The sequence below is a fragment of the Drosophila erecta genome, unplaced genomic scaffold (assembly GCF_003286155.1).
Source record: "Drosophila erecta strain 14021-0224.00,06,07 unplaced genomic scaffold, DereRS2 tig00000000-arrow-pilon, whole genome shotgun sequence".
NCBI lineage: Eukaryota > Metazoa > Arthropoda > Insecta > Diptera > Drosophilidae > Drosophila > Drosophila erecta.
The window spans coordinates 11331791-11357626 of record NW_020825194.1 but is presented as its reverse complement, the minus strand read 5'-3'; the positions used below and the strand labels follow the sequence as shown (position 1 = coordinate 11357626).

General features: G+C 42.4%; 1 protein-coding gene across 1 annotated transcript in view; it reads right to left on the bottom strand.

The window, feature by feature from the left end:
- Nucleotides 1-22567, bottom strand: part of LOC6552758 (dopamine D2-like receptor) — a 28365-nt gene extending 5798 nt beyond the window's left edge. Inside the window, exons 1-3 of the mRNA XM_001980911.3 lie at nucleotides 22018-22567; nucleotides 2074-2306; nucleotides 1526-1754 (exon numbers count right to left, since the gene is read on the bottom strand). Coding sequence (XP_001980947.3) covers nucleotides 1526-1754; nucleotides 2074-2306; nucleotides 22018-22426 — 871 coding nt within the window. The 5' untranslated portion in view covers nucleotides 22427-22567. The remainder of the gene's footprint in view (nucleotides 1-1525; nucleotides 1755-2073; nucleotides 2307-22017) is intronic.
- Between the last annotated feature and the right edge of the window lie 3269 nt (nucleotides 22568-25836).

The following is a 25836-nucleotide window of genomic DNA, read 5'->3' as shown; positions in this document are numbered from 1 at the left end:
GCACGAGCATACTCAAATGCCGCTTCAACATATGCACTGAGAGAAATGCAAGCGAAAAGTCAAGCTAAGCCAGTTTAGTCCTTTTGAATTTTTGATTATGAAGCTGGTCCTACTTTTGTTAAATATCATTTTTATATCAATTAAAATAGATTGATTTTTGTACAATAGATGTCTAGAAATTTCCCTCCGTGTGAAAAGTACAATATGGCAAATCGAACTACGTGCCTGGCCGAAATTCGAACGCTTTACAGCAGAGATTTGGCTTAAAATAACTGCCCAAATCCACGGCACCAACACAGTCGCACTTGGGCGCTCACAGATGCGCACCCACACATACACACCCTAATGCCTGCAGCTGCGGCTCCAAATCCACTCAGACGAATCGGGGACACCCCTAAATGCTCGCTACGATTCGCAAAAATGGCCTGCAGTGCACGCGATTCGGTGCAGTCACCATCACCATCAGCATCACCATCACCATTCAGCATTTACCATTCACCACCAGCAGTCCATTAAATATTCCCCAACTGTATTGACTTTCGGCATCCACAGCTCTCGCTTGTCCCCCAGAAAATTACTCACTGTCCCCTTTGGGGCTCAAGGCAATCCAATCGGATGAGAAATGGGAGCGCTGAATAAATTCTGCGGGCAGACAAAGGCATTAGGACCCACTTAGTTATGCTTAAAATAAATTGAATCTGGTCTATTGAATTGTAAAGGGATAATGGAAGTGCAGAATCTTGAATTGTTTTAGCCAAAAGCTCAAGTAAACTGGGCTTATAGCGAGATGGATAATTAGGGCGGCACGAAACAATTAAAACTCTTTAAATTTCTCTCAATTTTTTTTTTAGATTTGCGGGAAAGTGTAATGGAAATTTCAGAAAGCAGTTAACATAACTTTAAGTGTACCGCAGCTCTTGAGTTTTTAAAAACTCCCATCGCAACGAGTTTATAACGAGCCTTCGTCGAAAAGTTAGTGCTTAAAACTTCGGTTTTAAAACTAGTTTTAAAACTATAGGAAAGCTCTTAGAGCATTACATGGCCATTTACGTTGCTGGCTCTCGATGCATGGCAACGTGGAAATTAGCTATCTACACATATGGGCCGGATTTTCATCCCATTTGTAAGGTTGTGTGTCTGGTGGGTGATTGTCCTGCGGTGTTTGCACCCCATTCATCCGGTTCAATGTCGACGACAATGTCGATTTTGTGTGCATTGCTGCGGCTTAGTCGCACTTTGGGCCTCAGAAATCCCTGGGACATGGATTCGGGGAGTATCCGGCACATGTCCCTGCATTGTTTGTCTAGTGTTGTCCCCCACTTGCGCCACTTGCTCATTCCCGTCCGAGTCCCGATCCGCCCATTTTCTCTACTTTTGTCGAGTGTCGTATAAAGTTTTCAGTGCAAAAAGTGCAGCCCGGAGAACAAAATGCAAATTTTAGGCAAACTGAAAATCATATTAAGCTGCTGCTGCTCTCCGTGGACACTTCTGGGTTAAAAGTGGTGTGCAAGTGTAGCATCCTTACCCAAGGCCGGTGCCTGGCCGAGCCATCCACTGGCCCATCCGGGAGTGGCCGCCGCCGTCTGCTGTCCGCCACCCAGATTCTGGCGCTGCCGGGCCAAAAGGCGGACGGTCAGGCAATATGTCAGCAGCATCACGCCCAGCGGAATGTAGAAGCACACAATGGAGCCGACCAGCTTGTACACCGGATCCGGTATCTGGCAAGTTCCATTTACCAGCACCGAGGCGTGATTCTGGAATCAAAAGGGGAGATAGCAGGCGAGCACGGAATTAATTTGGGTAAGTGAAGGACATATGCGCAAGTATATCAGACATTTGTCTCCCTGCGGATTTCAACTATTGAGTGGGCACAGTATCTTTGTTATTTTTAATTACAGGGTTAACTGGGCAATGTATCTGTTAAAAGTCGTAGCCTCTTGATGGATTTGCACTATTAGATTAATGTGGAGCATAGAATGCCAAAGGGTACAATGTAGTTACAACATAGTAGGAAAATATTTGTTAGATTAGGTGATAAAATATTTTGAGATGAAAGAACAGCGAATTACTCACCTTCGAGTACATCAAGCTCAAGGGCAAACTCATGGCGATGCTCAGAAGCCAAACGAAAACAATTTTGAGCGTGACGCGCCGACGTGTTTTATTCCGGCCAAATCGCATTGGGTATCGCAGCGATAAATACCGGTCCACGGAGATGGTGCACAGGTGCATGATGCTGGCCGTGCAGAAGAGGACATCCAGGCAGATCCAGGTCAGGCAGTGCTCCGAGCCCAAGGGAAAGTAGCCTGCAAAGGAAACCGATTCAGCATTGTATTCCTTGGCCAGCTTGTAAATGGGCCCTGTCCGACTTATGACTGTATTAAGTGGCTGCAATATGTACTTTCTACCTTTTCTCTTATGTGTCCACACGATTTACGATTGGGTTGGTCGGACAAACAATGCAGGACCATACTGTCGGCTAGCCATTTTTATTTAATACTGCCCGGCTTATTTTTTTATATTTTGGCCATATTTTCCCGGGAGCCAAGCCTCATTCGTGAGCTGCCAAATGATATTGCCCCCCGCCCCCTCTCGAGTTGCTTATGCAACATATTTCAGGCCAACTGGCCCACATATGAGCTGCTATTCCCGATGCTGTGGCCATCGTTTTGCACAGCTGTTGGACGTCATAACTCAGCGCACCACTCTCGCCCTATTCCCATAAAAGTACAATTGTGTGTGCACTGCGAGAAACTCTTTCGAATAACATTAAAAACTTTCCAAAGTTCGCTGCAAGCTAGGATGTTTTACAAACAATTCCTAGAAGATTGTCGGAAATCTGGTTGTCTTATATAGAATTTGAAAACAAAATGAATTTTCCATTTTTAAATATTTGAAGTGTAGTTAGGTTGTATTTGCAGGTTGAGTATCCCACATATTTGGTGAGAGATACTTGTGTTTACTGTGTTGTTGCGTGTGCCCTGAGATTTGGGCGCGGGATTTGTGTCCAGAATCTGGTCGAACATGAATCCGTGTAGCCGCTGGGAAAAGGAATTTCTTAACGAGATAGTTTGGGATAAGTTTGGGGGAAGAGGGATCGATAAGGCGTAGGAACAGGAACAGTTTCAGTTGAAACTTATATTCAAGTATAACTTTGATTAGTTAAAGTTTTTATATCTGTCGCTTTAAGGCCAATGTTCTGATACAAATTTATCGCTGAAATTAAGGGTAATTTTTCCGAAATGTACAAACGTTTCTTTTGCCAATTTGGATTCCAAACAAATTGACCTAATGACGAGTCCTTTTCATTCTATACATTTTCAGAATTCATTTTTAACGAAATGCTCTTAATAAGACACACTGGCATCTGTTGAATGCCGTAGCTTTTCTCATTTTTTTCGGAAACAACCATAAGGATTTCTTTATGGACAGGCAATATTTTTCAGCCCCCCATTTCGCGCCCATCAAGCCCCCAAATTGCAATAATGCTGAGCCCTCGAGTCCGTAGCGAAAATGTTACAAATGACACGGCCATTGGGTTTGGCTAAAAATAGGGCCGTCCAGACCATTTGGCCCGTAAGTAAAGTGTCAATAAGATCAATTTGGCCAGCAGACGGTAGCCGAACCTTTAAAATGGACGAAATTTGTTTAAGCTGTAACCTGAAAGTCGAATGAAAACCGGGGGCGCAAGTTAAATTGAATAAAAGCCGGTGCTGCTGGCCAGCCAAAAAAAAAAAAAGGAAAAAAGGGAAAGTTGGGGAACCTGGGGAACATTCTGATCAGGGAAAACAGCAAACGGAACCTGAGATTTGGGGTCTGTGGGGGATGGTTTTCCTGGAACCTCAGTGCCCCGGTTGCTTACTTCTCCTTTGAGGAGCAGGACAAAGCTTTTATTTGTGTTTCTGTCTTTATTTTGGTTTTTTTGTTTTTTTTGGGAGATTCCTCCTTTCTTAGGGCGAGCATTTCAACTTACAAATGCGAAACAAATTTCAAACAAAAGCGCAAAACTTTCCCGTTTTCCAGTTCCGCTGCCAAAGTCAGGGTAAATAAATTTTTAGCTGATTTCTTTTGTGTAGAATACGCTTTGCATGGATCCGAAATGGGTATAAAATGGGGCCAAAATCGGGCGGAGGGCTCGTCATAAAACTAAACTGAAACACAAATAGCCGGCGAAGCTGATGACGAGCAAAGTTGGCAGGAAAATGACTTGGTAAATGAGTTGAAACTTATTTAATTTGTTGTAACTTTAAGTGGATATAGAGGCGGCAGCAGCAGAATGGCAATGGAAAATAGGGTCCAGTCGGGCTAATGATTCGGTTGTTTGCCAAATTGAGTGAATGACAAAACATGGACTGTGCAGGAAAAAAAAACTGTGAATACAATATAGAAGATATATGTATGGCATACCCCGGTCCATGACAACATAAGCCTTTGTGTGAGCTACCATAACAAATATTTGTACTTTTTTCCGCGTTGCTGAACCGGAGGCAAACAATTCCCGCAGAGGTCTGAAATCGGTCGGAAAAATGGGGAAAAATCGGGTGAAAATATGATGATTTATGAATGGCGATTTCGCACACGTGTGTGTGTGTTTTGTTGTGCGTGTGTGTGTGTGAACGTGCCTTTGTTGGAGTTTCCTACTTTGCTTTCTGCAGCGGCATCGATTTCAATTTTAGTTTCAGTTGGCTCAAACACAGCATCCCGTCATCAATTAGATACAAGTCTTCTGAAAATTGTGTTTGCCCAGCAAACGGACTTAATAGCTGGGAAATGACTGGCCAAAAAGGGTTTGCGTTTCATCTTTTTTCGGTCAACCGATTGGGAAAGTTTCTTTGTGTATTTCGCAGGGAACACAAGAAGAAATAATGAGATCATCTGCAGTTCGATTTAAATCCGATAATCAAGCACTTTTTGTCGGCAATTTTAATCCATTTAAACGCATTAGGCGTGTGTCATAAATATAACTATGTTTTTTCATTAAGTTTTAAGCGATTGAATAAAGTGTACATTGCATGCCAATGGAAATAATTCAATCTTTTCTCATATTTTTGCCACTTCAAATTGGTTACGATTCGTTGGGAAATCCTTTGAAAATATTTGGCAAGTAAGCAAACCAAATAAACATCAACGAAAATCCCGAGGCAATCAGAAATAAAATATCAAATACCTGACGACAAATAAAAGTCACACATATTCGAGCAAAAAGAAAAACGTGCATATACCAAAGCCCAAATAATTTGTGTCAATAAAAAGGGCGAGCGATAATAAAATGCAAATATGTGAGATAACAAAAAATCTAAAAAAAATCTTTGAGCCAAGCTCCGAAAATTGCTGTGATTATAAAATAAGCTCGTGCCACTCATTGTTGTTGCTGTCACGCACATTTGAGAGGGGGCAAAACCAGCAACAATAACCATTTCAATAACAAATCACAGAAATATGAGGAAAACAAATTGAACCTGGAGCGGGGGCCAAGTGTCGAATTTTATTCCATTTCCTTTATTTTTCTGCTCCTGGCAGATGACAGCGACAGCCACTTACAACGGCGATAACAGCATTGGCAACTCCACTGATAAGAGATATTGGCAGGGGCGTATCCAAGGGGGAGATTCATAAAATATCTTACAAATACTTATTCAAAATCTTATACAAAATCTTATTCTCGATATCCATACGCATTTTAAAAGCCTGTTTATGGGTAAACTTAAATCGGCAATGACTTGCCCGTTTTGATATAACTATTATTTATAGGTACACCCCTGTATTCTTCGCCTGAGGTCAGGAACATGGATGCTGGGGTCAGTTTCAGAATCCCCAACGAAATGCTGCCCTTGATTTCCGAACTCGAATAATCAATCATTTAAAGAGCGCGCACATATTCTTAAAGCGGATACTTAATTGCCCGCTTTGCCAGACATTTGATGCTCGCTTTATGACCCCTCATGTGCGTATGTGTGTGTGTGTGTGTGTGTGTGTGGGCGTGGGCGCTGTGATTGAGGGGGCGTGGCAGCCGCCCGCGGTGCTTGTTGACACGTTGTCACCTCGGCTGTCATCCAAATTTATGGGGAGCTGCGAAAAGAGGCCAGAGATGACTGTTTTTAGTCCGGCGGGGATTTGGCAGCTCCCTTTTTATTTCGCTGACTGAAAACAGTTTTTGGCCCTTAGCATGTAAACACATATCATTTTCATTTGCATTTCGCGCGTCCCGCTGACACATTTGCATGGTCATGCATATGTTTATTCACACGCAGATGTATAGCCTGGGAATGTGAATATATTTGTCCCCGCTTGATCCTGTGACCTTCGACCCTGGCGAGTTGTACTTGGGTAGCTTCTGTTTTTTCCGCTTTTGTGAATAGGTAACAGAAGGCATACAAGACTTGTAATAAAAAATTTTTCGACAGATTTGGAACAACTAGCAATGCAATGAATTTATTCATGCAACATGTTCAATTAATATAAAAAACAATTGCAACACTTTTGCGCCACAATTATTGTTTTATAGCCACATACAATTCGTGTACTGCCGCACATGTGAATCTGTTGTCAGCTTGCAACCAAATTTTAGTTGTTTCTGCTGTTTGCAACCGATGCTGCAAACCTCTGTTGTTCAGGGGCATTGTTTCAGCAATTTTTTTGTAATGTGGTCAAATAATTGTGTTGACAGCATGCAAAAGCATTACCGCCAGGCGGAAAATCCGCAAAGGGATTCCAGATACATACGAGTATGTATGCGACTTTTTCTTTGCGGTTGATGCACTGGACGAGTTGGGATGTTATCTTTGTTAGTATTTGTGGTGAACACTAATTAATAGTTAACGAATCCTTATATAGTACATATTTTATTATGACGCATACTAACACACATCTGAGCCGCTTTACAAAGCTGAATGGCTTTGGATGCACAGAAAAAAGCACCCATAATCACCACGTAATATAGTTGGGCCCAGGAACTACCTTAGGGGAAGCTATTAGCATGCATATGATAGACACTTCCGCACAACTTGCTGGCCAGGACACTTAGGAATCCGGAAAGGCAAGAACTCATAGAGAAACATGCGGTAACTACGTGCTAGGCCAAAAAAGTGGAAAATAAGAAAGGAAAAGTTGTTCATGTGGTTGATGCTAAGTTGGCTCAAAGCGCTTGACGGGTCCATCATCATCATCATCATCATCCTGATGAGTCTGGGATGTACGGGCGAGTAAATAACCTTAGGGTAGAAATCTGCCTGCCATGCATAAAGTAAACTATTTAATGGCCTTTCGATTTCCATCGATGTGCCATAAACGCATTTTCCCAGGCCATCGGATCTCGGACGGAAATCGAAAGCTGTTCACTGAATCGAGGTTACCACTGGTGGCTGGAGGTCGATTAGGGATGGCCCGCCACGAACGTCCTTCTTATCAGGCCCGGTGAAATCGTTTTCCTTACGCAATTCGCCCTAACAGAGTCATCTTCATTTTCAGCACCCTGCCACCTTACCACCCACCTCCTTGTCACCCTCTTTGACTTTTGATTTCGTTTCAAGTTCGCATCGCACCACTCACCCACCCAACCACCGCACCACCGCACCACCAGTGGGTCGGCCGACAATAATAATGCAAATGGCTTTGGCTTTGGCTTCGGCGTCGGCTTCCGTGTGACCCACAAGTTCGTCCTCACCTGGCTGCCAGGTGCTTGGCTCTGACTTTGGCCTTTGCTCCATCCATTCGATGCCTTTGTTGGGCATTTTTGTAGTGCCGCTGACACTTTTATTTTTAGCGAACCGAGTGTGCTTCCTGATTTTCTTTGATGTCTGCCATCTGGCAGTCAAATGGTTAAAACCTTAATATGGAAAATGCTATGCATTTGCCACGGTTTCTTGATTGCATTTGCATTTTAAAGGCTGCGGTCGATATCGTGATTGATTTATTGAGCAACTTACGAAGAAACTTTAGTCGATTTCATATTTTATTCGTTGTTCTTGGGAACTAACACGCAATGTTATTGTGTTCATAATTGGGCCACAAATTCGAATACAGCATTTAAATGTAGTTTAAAGTCCTGTAGGTTGAGCACATTAAATATGCGAAAGCAATAATGAAAGTTCAATATTATCTGCACGAGGTTATCAAATCCCCCGAAAGCCTTCAATGTGCAGCAAATTCTTGAATAGTTTTCCCTTTTTGGGCATAATAAAATACAAAATCAGCTTACCCCACATGAGCCATAAGAGCGGCTTATCAAAAATTTTGCACTGACAACTGTGTCGCCTTTTTCTTATATCTCAAGATGAAGCCAGTGTTTATCCATATGCTCAGGAAAACTCGGCACGGTCCTCAACTTTTCCGAGAGCAAGTAAGCAAACCTTCACCGCTTTTCCTCCACCCAAAACTCGCGCCATTGACAGCTGCCAGCTTAGCAAGGGCGGAAAACTGAAACTACACAAATTTTCATACATCCATATGAGTGGAAGCTGGTGTCCTTTTGGTCCATGGTCCTCGCCTGGGTCCCAAAGCAAATATATGTGTATATAAATAAATGCTTGTTTGTGTTGGAAAATCACATGGCGAGCACAGACTGATAAAGGACAAGACACGAAATTCAATTAAATTTCTAACAAGTTTTTTTAAGCACATTCCTCGTGTTTTGTATTGAATTTTTAATACGTATCTATGTTGTCTGCTTTTTTGTTCGATTTTGACAGCTCAGACACCCTGAATAGCTGAACCCATGCTGGGCGCACCAAATACTCAACAGGTCCTTTGTTGTCCAGCTTTAATGAGTTTAAGGTTGTTTCGGGGGAAATAATAAGTAAGGTATGACCACTTTTACAAATTAAAGAAGATTGATATACGCTTTTGTGGTACTTTTATTTCCTTAACTTGCTGCATTAATATAGATGCTGTATTCAAAAGTTCATCTTATATTTTATTTGCTTTACTGGCTACATTATAGGGTATTTGTCAGTTCGCCATTGCAAAGCCCGACTCATTTAACTTTTGCCATAATTGTTGGGGCTCTCGCTGTCTCGTCGAGTGCTATTGGCCCTCCATTTAGGCCTGGTCGCCATTCTATTGCCTTTTTACCAACTTTTTATATTTGCACAGCTTTATTTTTGTATTGTTTCCGCATCGCTTAATCGGGGGGAGGAAAATGGTGGAGATTGAGGTGTCTCTGGGTGAGATGCTTCCTTCCGGCTTTCATTTTTGGCCGCAACTTTTGCTCCTGCTATTGACATTGCTCTAATGTGGCATATAAAGTGGCGACTGCTTCGATTTTCCGCCCAGCGATTTTCCACCATTCGGCACGGCATTCAGCAGCGTCATTAAGCTGAGCGCTCTATTCCTGGCATTCATTAAACTCCTAACTCGCTGTGGAAGCTTGCGTAAATTGCTTCGCTTCCGTTGCGTCATTACACGACGCCTTAACGTTTCATTATACTCATTGTTTGTCTATTACGAGAGTTTTTCTTATGGACTCTTTAGCACACTTTTCCAACCCAGCCACCTCATTCAGCCAGCCCTCCATCCCTCCATCCTTCCATCCTTCCACCTTCAGCTTTATTATTCTCGTTTCGGGTTCTGGCTGGCTGGCGTGTGTTTTCCTACTGGGGGAAAAGTTTTCAAATAGATTACAAAGCACTTGTAATACCTCTGTTTCCCCCGCTGCCGTTGTGCATCGCATAGTTATTGCAACTCTGTTTAAATATATAAACCCAATGAAAACCCATTCAGCATTTTCACCAGCAGCATCTATTAGTTACAACTCGCGCCAACTGAAAACTTTGCTTAGTTTATATCAGTAAGGAAAACATGCCAATAAACAAAGTTTTACGGAGGAAAACAAAGAATGTTTAGGATTGCCTTTATAGGTTTCCTAAAAGGATTTTTCTTAAATCTTTTTATTTATCAATAAAATAAACCAATCATTAGGGAAAGTTTCGAACAACAAAACGAAGTTCACCCGGAAGTCCTTGTAATAACTTTAAAGGATTTTGAAAAAGTTCGCTATTTTTGTTGTTAAGGGGAACGAACATCTGTAGCATTTGTTTAGCTTCCGAGAACTCCGCCCAACAAAATTCTTCTAATAATATACAAATTCAAAATATTTTGCAAAGTTGGTAGAGGGAAAATAAAGCTATTTAATAATTTAAAGGACAACCCCCAGCAGCACAGACTGCTTTCGAGTTGGTCAGGGTCATCAAACTGTTTTCAATCAAATTATGATCAAACTTTGCCCAAACAAACCCCAAAACAATAAGGTAGGAAAAGGGATACCATATCACTTTCAAGGTCATTAGCCATGCCATCAATACCGGCTGCCGGCAGTTTATTTAGTATGTTTCCTTGCCAATTTGTTGAGACAACCGGAACATCACAAGATATTACAAACTTTTCTCCTTGTGGATATAAAAGGTCCGAATACACAGGAGACGGAGACACAAACCCACAGACAGGCACACACACAAACTTACACACGGTTCGTCCTTTTTGGGGCATAATAAAATAAAATTACAAGATGTCGACGCCGGGGCGAATTTAGCATATGAGCATGTGAGCAATGCATGAATCCCACACACATATCTCATCTTTATGGTTTTGTTTTTCGGCCGCACAAGAGCATATTTTTGAGACATTTATGCGACGACCGCAATGACAAGTATTTCATCTGCAGATGTTTCCCTGGCACAGCTTAATTCGCATTTCCCCAACCCACGTTTCCAGTTAATCAAATAAACTACAAAAGCAGGCACTTTAATGTTATAAGGACTAGTTTTATGTTTTCTCGAGATTTTTGCTAGATTTTTAAACTGGGATCAAAGTTGTTATATCCAAGGTCCCAAGGCTGGAGTTCTAAACCCCATAACTCAACTTATCGTAATCGGATTTTGATGTGGCATACCTCTAAATTTTTCTGGAGGAATTCTCTAAAAATCTGCATTCAAATTTAGGATTTTATTTTTTTTTAATTTTTTTGTAATTTTTCTGATGTATGATATTGTAGAAATTCAAAAAAATGAAAAACTGCCCAAGGCTGAAGTTCTAAACCCCATAACTCAACTTATCGTAATCGGATTTTGAAGTGGCATACCTCTAAACATTTCTGGAGGAATTCTCTAAAAATCTGCATTCAAATTTAGAATTTTATTTTTTTTTAAATTTTTTTGTAATTTTTCTGATGCATGATATTGTAGAAATTCAAAAAAATGAAAAACTGTCCCAAGGCTGAAGTTCTAAACCCCATAACTCAACTTATCGTAATCGGATTTTGATGTGGCATACCTCTAAATGTTTCTGACGCAATTCTCTAAAAATCTGCATTAAAATTTAGAATTTTATTTTTTTTTAATTTTTTTTGTAATTTTTCTGATGTATGATATTGTAGAAATTCAAAAAAATTAAAAACTGTCCCAAGGCTGAAGTTCTAAACCCCATAACTCAACTTACCGTTACTCGTAGAGTAAAAGGGTATACTAGATTCTTTGAAAAGTATGTAACAGGCAGAAGGAAAGGTTTCCGACCATATAAAAAATGTATATTCTTGGTCAGGTTCTGGCAATGCCTGGATCTCGACTATAGCATTTTGACTTGTTTTGTATTGTAATTTTGAATATTTCGATATAGTTCTACATAAAGCCTTCTTATCATACTCTCGGTTGAAAATTCGAAAAGAACCAAAACTTAAAACTATTTTCGAACTTCCAACCAAATTCCAACAATGAGCTTTGATGGCCTGTTAAGCATAATTTCACAAGTGCTAGCCATATTCACCCAGGCCATTTAAAGACCGGAAGAGTACTGAAAACTTTTGGGGGAAAAGGCATTTCTCGTATCGTTTTTTTAGACAGCCGGACAACCACAGTACGGTCTCAATGGAGACCCATTCCAGGCCGGAAAGCCAAAACCGCAAAATGCTTTTGAGCTATTTTAGAGGCTTTTGTATGGTTGAGATTTTGCGAAAGTGCAACTGGCCATGGCAAGTGCAATGCAGAATTTAATACACTTTCAGCCGTCGTATTCAGAGCAACGAGAAAGTTTTCGCATAATTTTCACAATGAACATGTACACACGAAGGGATTTATATGTATATTTAGGTATATGGGTATGAGAAAAGTCAGCGGGTGTTGGGTGCAAGCCAGAAACATCCTTTCATTCACGTTGGCCAACTTTTCGACACTGTTTGTGAGTCACTGGGCTTGACTCGGATATAATGGCCCGTCTGCGGCCAAAAGACGCCCTCTCAAATGGTAAAAATAGTCTAGGGAAAATTTCAACACAAAGTAGCAAAAAGTTTGTCGTTCAATGTCAATTATATTGAGATTTATGCATAATTTGAATTGACTTTGCTCCGACGCCCCAGCTTTGTATGCTCCATTTGGTCTTATAAACTCAAAGCCACTGATCTAAAAATACTAGACATTGCCGGGGGTAATACCGTCGAATCTGGCCTAAACCATGAGCTATATTTGCTCCATGCTCCATGAAAATGTCCCAGGCACACTCTAATACAATTCATAGTTGCTTTTCTTTATTCCCTGGCCATTTTTGACACGTGTCAGTTTCAATATTTACCCAAAGCAGCACGTATGTGGTAAAATTTCCAGTTTGTTACCTATATTACAATTTTAAAGCGACACTTCACAACTTGCTGACTTGGTAAGCCAGGCCGGAAAACCTAGAGGAAAATTAAGTTTTATGTGCAGAGACGCTCCAAATGCCGGTGGCTTCTGTTTATATTATATTTGCGTAGTAGCTTGTTCTACAATTTTAATGAAAGGCTCAAAATAGTCAAGCAAAAAATCAACAATATGTCGAACGAAATGTTCATAAACGAAGAGGGAGAGGGCACTCCACACATAGGGTATGTGATTTAATTAAATGGGAAATTTCTAGAGCTAAATAACCATGCACATATGGAAATGTAATTTACACGATATGCATTTTCCCATTGTGGCTTCTGGTATCCTGAAACTGTTGCTTATGTTTGCAACCGGAGATTTTGGTTGCACAAAACAAGCAATGCCATTGCACAATCTCAACAAGGCCAAAACAAACAGAAGTGATTTTAGGCAGATGTCAGTAACATCACATAAGTTGGCATGGCTGAAATGTTCATCGATGGTATTTCAAATATCGTAGACAATATAGTAGTATATTAGCTTCCAAAAACGCAAACAGTTGTTTAATTGCTTTTAGAATTTTTACGTAAATTCATTTCACACGAGAAGCCGTATTAAATAGTTCTACGGTCAAGGTGTAAAATTATTAATAACATGACTAGGACCATATGAAATCAATTGAATAATATCATTTTCAGAGACAGCTTCAACAAGCACCTTAAACGTTTACTTCTACCGCACCTTAAAGTGCTTTAAACTTTTTGCAAATATTTCTCAACTTGAAACTGAACCGAGGGGCGAGAAAGGTCCTGCCTGTCCAGCCATTCTCCAAGTGACAGGATATTAAATGATAGCCGGCAGCTAAACAGAATGCGAAGCAGACGCATTTTTTGCGCGAACGAAGCGAGCGTATCAAAGCAGATGCAAATGATTCCATATCGCGGGTCCTGGAATCCTGAGATGCTGCGATGGGAGGTTGCTTTGGCAATTTAACGCCACTAATCGAGTGACATGATGGCAATAATTCCAATTTGGGCCCGTCACGTCCTGTGGCGGTTGCGACCGCTGAATATGTACAAGTGGGCTGCCAGGATAGCCTCGGTCTCTCCAATTATTCGAATCGCAGGCGTAGTTAAGCCAAAGGCAGCTAAAACGTGCCTGGCATTTTATTCCTGCTTAACGGTATAATTTTTGGTTGCTCGGTTGTCTATAATTATTTATAACTCACGTGCCGAAAACAGTAGGAGCGCTGGCAGGACGAAGAGCACGCGAAATGCGAGCTTCTTATACCGCATTACGCATACGCCACGTTGTCAAAGGGCAAGCACGTGCTGCTGCCGCCTGAATTGGGCTTTCAGTTCTTAAGTGCGCTTAGCTGGCCGTGCGCAGATACACGGAGAACAATAAATACTCTAAAACGGTCTGTAATGATGCCTACTTGGCCTACAATTTGATGAGAATAATTAAAATACAAGTAGTACTAGCCTGCCAATGAAGTGTCAGCTATTTTAGGCGAATCTTTCATATATCTCGCGGCCTAATTCTAGCAAGCAAAGTAAAATACCCCATAAAAGGAAGTGAGTTTGAGGGAGCCGATGCGTTGATGGATTATTCATGTAAAATTATTTATAGTTCAGCTATTTTTTGGCCGTGTTCAGGTAAGTTTGCGGCAAGGTCGTCCCGCTTGTTGACAGTCAACTTGAAGTAGGCCGACAGGGCCGAACCTGTCACGCAAATGCGTCGCAAATGTTTGTCGCCTGACACTCGAACCCCCAAAAACCTTGCCGCACTGCGAACCCCTTGTAGTCCTAGCAAAAAGCGAGATACAAATGCGATATGATGTTTCATTCGAATTTGTCCGGCGTGGGCGTGAGCCAAAAATGAAATATGACTTGACAATTCCGCACCGCTGCTGCTCAACAGTTGCTGTTTTTGGCCAGGCTCACTAGTACGGAGCTGGCCAAAAGTTGTACAGAGCCACGGCTCGTTAATCAAATCGCAAAAAAGGATAGGCGAAACTTGATGCAAACTCGGACGCCCTGTCAGTGTCAAAGCTTGATAAATGAAGTGGCCAATGATGGGTCTGAAAATCCCGGAATCCAATGGATTGCCCATCCCCCAGCTGCCGGCTGGCTACTTTGCATGCAGGCTATTTTACATGCGACGACTTCTTTGACTCCTTAATTAAATAAACACTCGGGGAAAGCGTGCATTCAAAGTAAAAAAAAAAAAATGAAATGAGAAAACAGAAACGGAAAAAATCCCTGGAACGCTTTAAGCTGCCGCTGAATAAGCAAGCGACAAAAGCACACTGGGGGCACCATTCAAGTCGCCATGAAAGGATGGCAAAGCCACGGCGCGATGGGGCTCTTACTTGCGGCAATTTTCGCACTCTTTCGCAATGTCAGCCAGCCGGCACATAAATTACATGGCACTTACTTTGCGCCCAGCAAATGAACCTGCGGCCACTTAAAGTGCAAGAGTGCTTTCACAATGCCATTGCCCGAATTAAATATTAAACCGCACAGAGCCGGTGACGACTATGAAAAATGCATTTCTTAATCCATTAGCGTTGCCATTTACTTAAAAATAATATACGAGCGAAATGCCTGCAGTCGTCGGGGGGTCCACCATCCCCACTCGCCCCACTCCCGAGTCCTCGGGACACTCAGACAATCGCATGCAAACAATCGATGAATGAATAATGGCAGAGTCCTTCCACCCTTCCGCAATTTACTTGGCAGCTCACATGCGGAGACGATGGAGCGACAACAGCAATCTGTCAGGCAATTTGCAAAAGTGCATTCCAAACTTTCGCATCTGCACCAAGCTCGTTATGTACGCTCTTTAAGAACTTAAGCCGGGTTGGTAATTACCACAACTTATCTTAGAGATCAGAAACTTTTTCATTCTCTGATTTCTACAGAATAGATCTTAATCATAGCTAGATTTATACAGCACAGATCTCAATCAAAGCCAGATTTCTACAGAATAGATCTTAATCATAGCTAGATTTCTGCAGATTATATCTTAGTCATAGCTAGATTTCTGCTGATTAGATCATATTCATAGCTAGATTTCTGCTGATTAGATCTTAATCATAGCTACATTCCTACGGAATAGATCTTAATCATAGCTAGATCTCTGCAGATTAGATCTTAATCGTAGCTAGATTTCTGCAGATTAGATCTTAATCATAGCTAGATTTCTGCAGATTATATCTTAATCATAGCTAGATTTCTGCAGAATAGATCTTAATCATGTCTAAATTCGTTCAGAACTCTAAATATTCTCATTTAGTATAGAATCAATGAAAGACGTCATTGCTTTGCCAAAGTTACGGAAGTGTGCCATTCATTTAGTGGGAGGACTGGCGGCCAGTCAGTCTGTTTCTTTGCGACCTCGACCTGGGTCTGGTCTGGGTTTTCCATGGCGTTGGCCCTGTCCCAGTGCGGGTCTCTAGTCTCGAGGCAACTGCCACAAAGGCACACACATACATACGTACGTGCTCCTCGAGCGAATGTCTGTTCCCATCACACGTTACGTCCTTACGTCCTTTCGTCCTTTTGGACTCTCTCGACCCTCCAAAAAGCCCCATTCCTGCGCCGGCCCAACCTCAATTGTTTTGGCATTGACTGTCAAGGCGGTCCGGTGAGAGAGACTTGGTCTTGGCCTGGGTCTTGGTTACCTTTAGCTGGTTTTTAGTTCGGTTCCACTTCCTTGACTTGTCTCACTGCACCTGCCTTGTTTATTCTCCACTCTGCCCTGTCTGCCAGCTGTTTATCCTGCCAGCTCCTTGTTTATTTGTGTCTATCCGCTGCGACTTGCTCCACCTCTTGTTCTGGCTATTTGCAATTTAGACAAGTTATCGATTCAAGTCAAATATTATTAGAGTAATGGCTTTTAGCATTTGCGCTTCTGTCCTGTTTTGCTTTTCCCTTTGCAATGCTTTTCGGTTCCACTTGTGCAATTAATCATTAAAAGTGTAATTTCACAATTGTCGCTGTCAAAAAGAAATTAAAAGAATGAGTGCCTTGGAATGGAAAGTTTTCTAGCTAAATTTAAACCTGAGTACTAAACGAATTTAATAGAAACAGACATTTGACCTGGGGTAGCAAATAATAGTTTTATTTTTCTACAAATTTGCATATCCCCTTTTGCTCTGCAGGCTACAACACATTTTTAGTTCGTAGCTGGGCAACCAATTTGAAAGCAATAAAATGGCGAAGAAAACTTGAGTCGTGGTGAAAGTTGAAAGTGATTTGCATTTAACTTATAACGAACCCTACTTTCATGCATTAAGTAGCTGGCTTTAAATCATCCAAACAAATGGGCGGGTTCAGTGGCCTAATGGACTCAACAAAACTTTTATCCTCGCGCCAGGCGGTATATCGCTATAATCAATTTTTCGTGCCCAATCTGACGAGGAAAAGATTTGCATATATGGGGGAACCTTTAATGCTTCGTTCTTAACCCCTTTGCTTGTAAGCGGTACGTTTTCCGCTCCGGAAATAGTAAACGCATGAAAAATTTAATGGCTTCACAAGCCGTGCAGTCAATTGCGCCCCCTTCGAAAAGGGGGATTTCCCCGCCAAAACGACTTCCGCTTGATTTACAGCTACATTTGTAAGTAGACACAAAACACTTAACAGCTAAAAAGGACTTTGCATAAGTAATGAGCGGAGGCGAGCCGCGCCAGCCGCCTGGCATGCACATGTCTGCGGCCCTGCAAGGACTTTAAGATCCTGAACGCAGGACGAATGAGGACCAAGCCAAAAGCTGAAACTAAAGCGTTTCCAGCGATGCGCAGCAGTGCGAGAGATCCCCCTGACTTTTTACACATAGCTGCACACACGCGCTCAGGCCACCGAAAGGATAGTGCTGCACTGAGAGAAAAATCCCTGCGAAAGGGAGAAATATGTTCGCTACCATCTGGATTCAACTAATTAGTTATTCACTAAATAAGGTATTACCCTCATTATGCTGTGACTTTAGCTTTAACTATTATGTGACTAATGAGTTTTCTGAACACTTTGTTTTTTCCCAGTGCATAGTTTGCGGAACACGGCATGTGAGTTGCTGAGTCCTCGCCATGACATCTTGATGGATGTGCGGGCGGCGAGCAGCTGCTCCAGTGGACATCCTCCATCATCCTTCGCCGCCATCAGCAGCCAACACCCAACGTAACCCCCAGATGGGGAAGCCGGATGAGCTCTTTACTCCGGCTGACCACAAAAACAAAACAAATTCCGCACTGATTGCCAAAAGGGTTCCGTGGCCACGCCCCAGTTCACCTACGTCGCACTCCATAACGGTGCTTTAAACACAACCGATTTTGGGGCCGACTTCATTAGCCCCCAAAATCCGTAAGTTACGATGGGTGGGTCGGGTGTATGGTGGCATGATGGAAATGCCTGCTTTCGGGAGCTGGCCAAAAATTAATTGGCTGCTCTGAGCCGGCCGACAGCTGCCATTTTGTGCCTGCCATTTGCTATGCGTAGACATGTCAATTCCCCACGCCCAAAAAACACCGCCCATCTGGCCACCAGAGCCTCCAGGTAGCTTAAAGATTTATGATTAAGCCAACTAGTGGGCTTGGTGGGAAGAAATGGCCAGATTGGGGCGGAGGTGACCCACAAAGTTTATCCAACTTTCGCTTTAACTACGACATTGGCTCATTGCGGCTCGTTTATCTATGAAATGAAGGAATCTGATTGCCAAACGAAGCGTTCCCAGTGGGGCTTTCAACTGAAATATCGAGCCGTTTGTTTGAAGATTTAACAGAATTTATGCAGCTTTCTGAATATTAAAATGTCAAATAGAACAGAAATTGATTGTATTTTATTGATGACAGTTTGTGCATTAATTCGATGAAGGGGCATTTCCATATTTTTAAGCTTGCAAGCAGAACCTTTTCTATTGACAGTGATGCAAACGCTACTAGCTTTAATAAATATATGTGCTTGATAGTACATAATATTAAATAAATATGATCTATAGATTGTCATTAATTTTTAAGTCAAGCGAAAAGTTATAATTACATTACATTAGTTACATTACAAAAACTGCTATACTAAAGTAAAATATGATAAATTTGATCTAGAAGTTTTTTAAATGTTAAATTTTAATTAAATGTCCCGGATAATTGGCATCACTGGCTTAAAGTGGGGTCCTGGCCACCCTTCTTCTCGAGATTTGTGCGTGTCGCAGCTTATGCTCTGGCTTAAGCGCTTAAAATGCTTTTTGACAACAAAAACAGCAACCATAACAACGAGTATGGCAACAACAATAATAGTAGCAACAAACTGTCTGCTGCCAGTGGTAGAATGATAAATTCGTTCCCCACCCAACATTTTTAGATGGTTTTTCTCGTGTAAGCCACGCGCCGTCTAGCAGCCCCATTCCCAGAGAAATCCCCGTCATTTGACATCCCACTTGCCCATTTTCCATTTTCCATTGCCCCAAACTCCATTTTCCGCACAGTAAGATATCTGTGTAAAATTTCATTGCCTATTTTGTTTTCCTTTATTTTGTGTTATGTTTGACGCTGAAAATCGCAGCTTCGCCAATTTGCGCTCAATTAATTTTCCAGCTACTCGTCTCGCGCCTTTTTTCGCGTGGCTTTTCCTTTTATATTTGCGGCTGTTCACTTGTTTATCATTTTTCTTCGCAAGTATAATTTATTAAGTTGCAAACATTTGCGAGCTTTTCGCGTTTACTTAAATATTCACGACCATTGACGGCACGCTGTAATTCAATTTACAGTCTTTTTCATGGCTTTTGATGGCTATGCAGTAATTGCGTTTACTGTTATTAATTAACTGGCATTTAATGCGGATTTTAAAATGAAATTAATTATGCATTAATTATGTTGTTCTGCTGTAATCATAATTCACGTGTTCGCAGCGCAACTGCAATCGCTTAAAATTCCGTCAACGCATCTCACACGCCGCTTAATTGATTTGGTCTTGTGGGGTCAAAAGGTCGACTGTTCAGAGCTTAAAATCAAAGTATATATGCACTGGGCTTTTTCCAAGAGTTTTGCATAATAGCATCAACATTTTCTTCTTCAGCTTAGTAAATGTACAAATTTAATTCCTGCTAAGCTCTTAGTGCACTTAAATGCTGACTAAAAAAAGCATATCAGTCTTGCCATTATTATTTAAGCTTTTTGATTCTATATTTAAGCAGATTATAGTAAGCTAATAAATTTTATTTTGCGAAAATTTAAATTATTATTCAGGCGGTCAAGTACGAAAGCCATGAATGATTTTGATACATTTTTTGTATATTGCACGTTCAGCGTTTGACTTGAACTTTTAACTTTCATTATTAACTCGCTGCACAACATTTAGCCCTGATTTATTACTCATACGCCCATTGGTCATAGGCATCGTTATCGCAACCATTTCAGCTTATATAGAAGTCAGGATTGGCACTCTTATTAGTAGAAGATGGAAATCCGAGTACAATTCAAAGCCATTGTGTGCCACATGTAACTTACGTTACTGATGCAATTAATACACTGCACGGCTTACTCATATCCAGTTGCTACTTGTGCCATTGTGTCTGTGAATTGAAAGAGCTCAATCCTTGGATTCTAATGCCTGCTGTTCGCCGGAGATTTCAGCTTCCGTCGCAGGACCCTCTGCAAAGCCCTTGACAGCAGGCAAATCCCGATTTCGTCCTTTCTTGCCTTCAGTTAGCTGGCGTGTGCCCGTGCAACTACAGCAATAACTGCTCCTGCCACTGCCACTGCCACTTCCACTGCCTCTGTAATATTTTTCACACTTGATATAACAAGCAGCCATTTGTTGGTCCTGCTTGCTACATTGCCCACTTTGCCAAGGATTGCTCCAGGTGTTTGTGCGTGTGTGCGTCGCCTTGCTGCTTGTATTGGTGTTTGTGTTTGTGTTTGTAATGGCTCCCAAAGCGCACAAACAAAACTGTCATCAGTGTTGCAGCAGCTGCAGGGGGTGGCACAAAAAGGACTGCTACAGCAGGCGGAAGCAGCACTCAGATAAATGCAGTCCTCAAATCAGCCATTCGTTCTCGAAAATCGAAGAAATAACGTTCAACTGGCGCCGGAAGCAGCACTCACATAAATGCAGCAACGAAATAAGCAACGCCATTTGAAAGTCAAGGAAATAGCTTTTCCAATTTCTGTTTGCTGCTTTATAGTGTTTGTGCAGCCAGCTTGAAGTTATTCAGATTCAAAATAGAAGTATTAAACTATAGTTTATAGCTCCACTTTCTAGACTGAAGATCAGCAATGAAACAATGGAATATTTTCGAACTTGAAAATTATGGAAAAATGTTGCATTAAACAGCGTTTTTCCCAGTGTGATTGCAGGATGGAAATGTGTCGGCAGATGTTGCCAGAGCCGAACTAAGTCAAAGCGAAATTCGCCAGCGCTCGTTTGCCGCCCCTAATGCAATTCTTATGCTGCAGTTGCTCCGCCGCCTGCAAAGGCTTTGGAAGCTTCCGTTGCCAACTTGCTGGCATTGTTTCTGGGCTTCCATGTCGGCGCCAGCGGTTCGTCCTGGCCAGGCTACAGACTACGGGCTACGGGCTACAAAGGCGGCGCACTTATTAAATTGTCTAACGACGCCGCTCCGTTCCGATACGCCCTGCCATCCCATGGATAGACCAGCTATTCCATTTTTCTATCCGGTCTTACGTTTGCCAGCTTTGATCGAAAAATCTGAGACATAATGCAATCTGCACACCGCCAACGCCCTACCAGGCAGCAGCTTCATTAAATGCAACTCCTGTCGCGTGTTGGCGACATGGCAGGAGGTCCTGGCCTGAATGTCTTTGCCACGTTGCTGTCGCTGGCTCTGATTATTATACTCTTCCACTTGGAGAGATTATTATTCGCATTGAGTTGCAGCAAAGGGAATCCGTAAATATCCATATTTCCCTTCAATCTGTGTACATTATTCAATTGATTCGTATAAGTACGAATTTGCAGGGAGTTTTTAAAACCACTCATTTGCAAGATTTACCGCATTTAAATTGCAAATGTAAGACTTTATCTTCTAGAAAAGAATGCGAGCAAACTGAGTTTGGATTTTAATAAAATCATGATGTATCCTGCATCCTTGCAAAGTATGCTCATGCACTTTTAAGGCGTTTGGAATTTAACAACTATTAAAACTTTGTACTGCTTTTTTCGAATTCCCTTGCCCCAAGTAATTAATATTAATTTTCAAGAAGTTTTTCATCCAGCTCATTTTCGTTAGAGTAAACTCTAAAATTACGAAAAAAGAACTTTTCCAACTAAGATTAGCCGCACAAGCCAATCCTGCCTGGCGCACAAGTGACTTACTCAAGTGTGCGTTGAGTCCCTTAACAAAAGGTGGCTGCAAAAAATACCTCTGTTCCGGACATTGAATGGGACAAAGGACTCACCTTTCACCAGCGTAAGGATGCCCAGCGGCATGACCAGCACGGCGACCATAAGATCGGTGATGGCCAGCGACATGAGGAAGTAGTTGGTCACATTCTGCAGCCGCCGCTCCCAGGCGATGGCCAGGCAGACCAGGATATTCCCGGCCGCCGTTCCCAGGACGAGGACGAGTGCCAAAAGGGCCCAGTAGTTGTTCGCATCGAAGGGTGCATCCTCGAAGGTCGCTGTGATGCTCGCATTGCCGGTGGCATTCAACCTGCCCATCTGCAGTTGATTATGCCGATTGCTGGCATTAACCGCCGCTCGCTGCGCCTCATCCTCCTCCCACAGGACCAGGTGCTCCGAGCTGCTCCAGTCCACGCCGCCGCTGTCGTTGTAGGCACCTAGCGAGGCATACACATCCTCTTCCATTCCGCGTTATTATTCCTATTGTGCGCTCTACTCTGATTGCTGGAAATGCAGCATGCTAATTAGCCCTCGCATATGCAACGCAAATCGCAAAAAAGGAAACGAAATGGAAAGGAATGGAAATGTCCTCGCGCCGATTCTGATTCCGATTCCGATGCCGATTCCAATCCGATTCGAATTTCAAATGTAAAGCGGCGCACCGGAAATGAGCGAGGGACGCGGATTCAGGAGTCGCGACAGGAAAAGGACGAGAGCTCACGGCAGCACCAGGACGATTTCTACGGCAACCGAACGGATATTGGTGGCAAACATTTTGCGCCACCAAAGCGCCGGAAGTTTGAGCTGCAATCGAGAAAAGGAAGGAATGAAAACATTAATGAAAACTATTTAATAGGCTCTTCATAAGGAATAACTCAAGTCTATATGCTTAATTAGGAACAGAATGTGGAATTTATACAAAATTAATTTTAAAGACATAACTTTCGATTGACAAAACATTGCTACTCGCACTGCATTGTTCAGCAAGTAAACTACCTTGACAGCAAATTGGCTACGTTTAATGAATTCTTGGAAGCACTAGCAGTGCAATGGAAGCCAGGAACTGTATCACAAATAGAAATTGCTTCCAAATTGGCATTCTAATTTACGAAATACACAATAATTCCCCCACTTTGATTTTTGGCTTTGGTCGGGTTGGCCTGCGAGCCGTGCCACCAATTGGCTTAAAGTCGATAAGTCGTAGCACCGCTCCATGAGTATGAGTAATAATTAATGGGCGGCCATAAATTATTCAGACCTCCACCGCCCACACTTGTTTACTCGATTTACCGTTCAGCATTCAGGCGATTGAGCGACATAATTGCATTTGATTTGCAGGAACTGAGGCCAATCGCCAGTGGCCGCAGGGCAAAAAGGGACTTTGAATAATCGAAATCGATAGTGATAAGCAACAATAACAGAAATCAAATCAATTCCCCGCCTGCGTGTGTCACAAACATGGATAATTAATTGAGACATATTTCACGCAACAGACACAGACACAGAAACAAAGACAGGCCCCAAAAACAACGAAACAATGCCTGGGCCAATATCCGAATTCAAAACAGCCCCAAAAAGCCCAGGAAACCGCAGACGGAGCCCACAAGCAGCGGTGGAGTATCTGGCCCCAAAACAGCACTAACATCGAATTTATTTCCAAAACATACAAATAACACAATGCCCCAGCCGCAGGAGCATAACTTAGAGTGGTCAGGTTTGGGGTGGGCTATTTTAGCAGCTGTTCCTGGATCCAGGATGGACCACACAAACTCTAGGTACGCTGCACTTGCACAAAAATAAAGCTCAGAAAAAAAATTAATCAAAAATAAAAATATTCACAAAATAATCTAGCAAAGCTACACTTGAAAAGCCAGTTGGCCGAGTATTACATTTCATTTGAATCACTGGCCCTTTTTTCTCACAGTGCAGCCATAACAGCAGGCTCAACGTTGCAAAACAATACACAATATTTGCCGAGATCGAAGGAATGGAATGGAATGGCATGGATTGGAGTGGAGTCGGTTGGCGTTGTAGCGCAAGTCGAGGAAACTTCGGAAAGGACCTCAACTTGACAACACCTTGTTGACTTCGCAAGGAGCTGGCCCGTTCCTGTCTGCACGTCCTGCCAAATGCTCAAGTGTCAATGTTGCTGTTAATTAATTTGCCGACTGACTGGCCAACTGGATGAGTGACGGACTGACTGGCTGGCTGACTGACTGACTAACTGACTAACTGACTGATGCATGCCACCAGATAAGTGGGGCTTCCACTTCGGACTTCTGGCTGACCCTTTACTGGAGTCCGGGCGGGCGATTTGATAAACTGTTTGTTTGCCCCGCTGTTGGCCAATTTGTAGTTGCTGTTGCGGCTGCTGTTAGCTCTGTCACTGCAGCCAGCTAATGACGGCCAAACGGCCACTTGAAATGGGCCCGTACGTGGGTCAAAGGTCGGGTGCGTGTCGAGTGCTCCTGTGTGCGTGCCTGTTTGTTTTTGTGTGGGTGTCAAGTGTTTAAATTTCCAGCTGCTACAGTTATATTTATAGGTAACTTGGTTATAATGGCCACGAAACAGGCATTTGTGGCAGGCGAAGGGCTCAAGGGCTCGCCGCTTATTACATTTTAAAGTAATATATAAAATTTATAAATATTATGTACGGGTATTTCGAAAGGGCAAGGTTTATAGACCCTCTAGCTAATGGCATAAATTAAATATTTCCAGAAAACTGATACTTATTGTTATTTCCGCAGCAACAACACGAAATGCTTATAATTTCAAGAATATTCCCAACTTTATTCCCCTCTTTAAAGAGTAAAAATAACGTGAAATGCTTTTCAGGCGAAAAATAGCATGTCAGCACATTACAGAACCAACAAAGTCAGCCCGAGAGCCCATAATTATTATTCACTGCCCCATTCCCCACCGCCAATGGACATGAATTGCAGAAAAGCCATATTTTTGTGGCGCTTGGCTATGGCTATGGTTATGGGTGGCCAGGTGGGCAGGTGGTCAGGTGGGCAGGTATCGAATAAAAAGCGGAGCACCATTAGTCATATTAATCCCGGTGGAGTCATTAAGTCGTAAAACAGCGAAAGGTAGCCAAAATGCGAGGCAGTCGGTCCAAGAAAACAAAAAAACTCAACTCGGGCGAGGCGACGCAGGACTACTTTTGTTTGTCTGTCACTTCATTGATGGACATAAACCGACTATGTGGGTCAATTTCGGCTGTTTGCCGCCCGTCAAAGTCAATAAATACGTAAATGGCACAAATTTCAGGTGTTCTAGGCGTTTACATCATTTGGTCAAGGCACAGCAAGCAAATAAAATGGAGAACATTTTTGTAGGCTTGTAATAAATGGTAGACTGCTTATTTACGATCCATTCAATATTCTATTTATATGCAAGTTTATATGGCGTTTTTATCCTTAGAAAAATGTAATCACTTTCTTTAAGATCTAGACATAGTCGTTTACTACGAAATTATAAAGTTAACTTGGCAGCAACTTAAAATCAAGAAGTCCACATTACTTCCGGGGAAATCAAGTTGAAGTCCCCAATCCGATCAGTGCTTCCACTCAATTCCACACCGGCAGAATGCCATTCCAAGTCCACTGGGGTTTCCCGAGGGCAGGAGTGCAACTAATCGCATGCTCATTGCTCATCTGCCGCCCATTCCCCGCCACATTGCTTATCCGCAGCGTAATCTGCCGGCTTCCCAGGGAGGCGCACACATCGCATCACGCATACGCCACGTCGGCCCGCCCAAGGGCGCATATCTGTTTCAGCTCAGCGCTGCGAATGCGTACTGCCTATGGGGCACAAAAGTACAAAAAAAAAAAGGAAAATACAATCCGAGGAACCGCAAACACTGCGCAAAT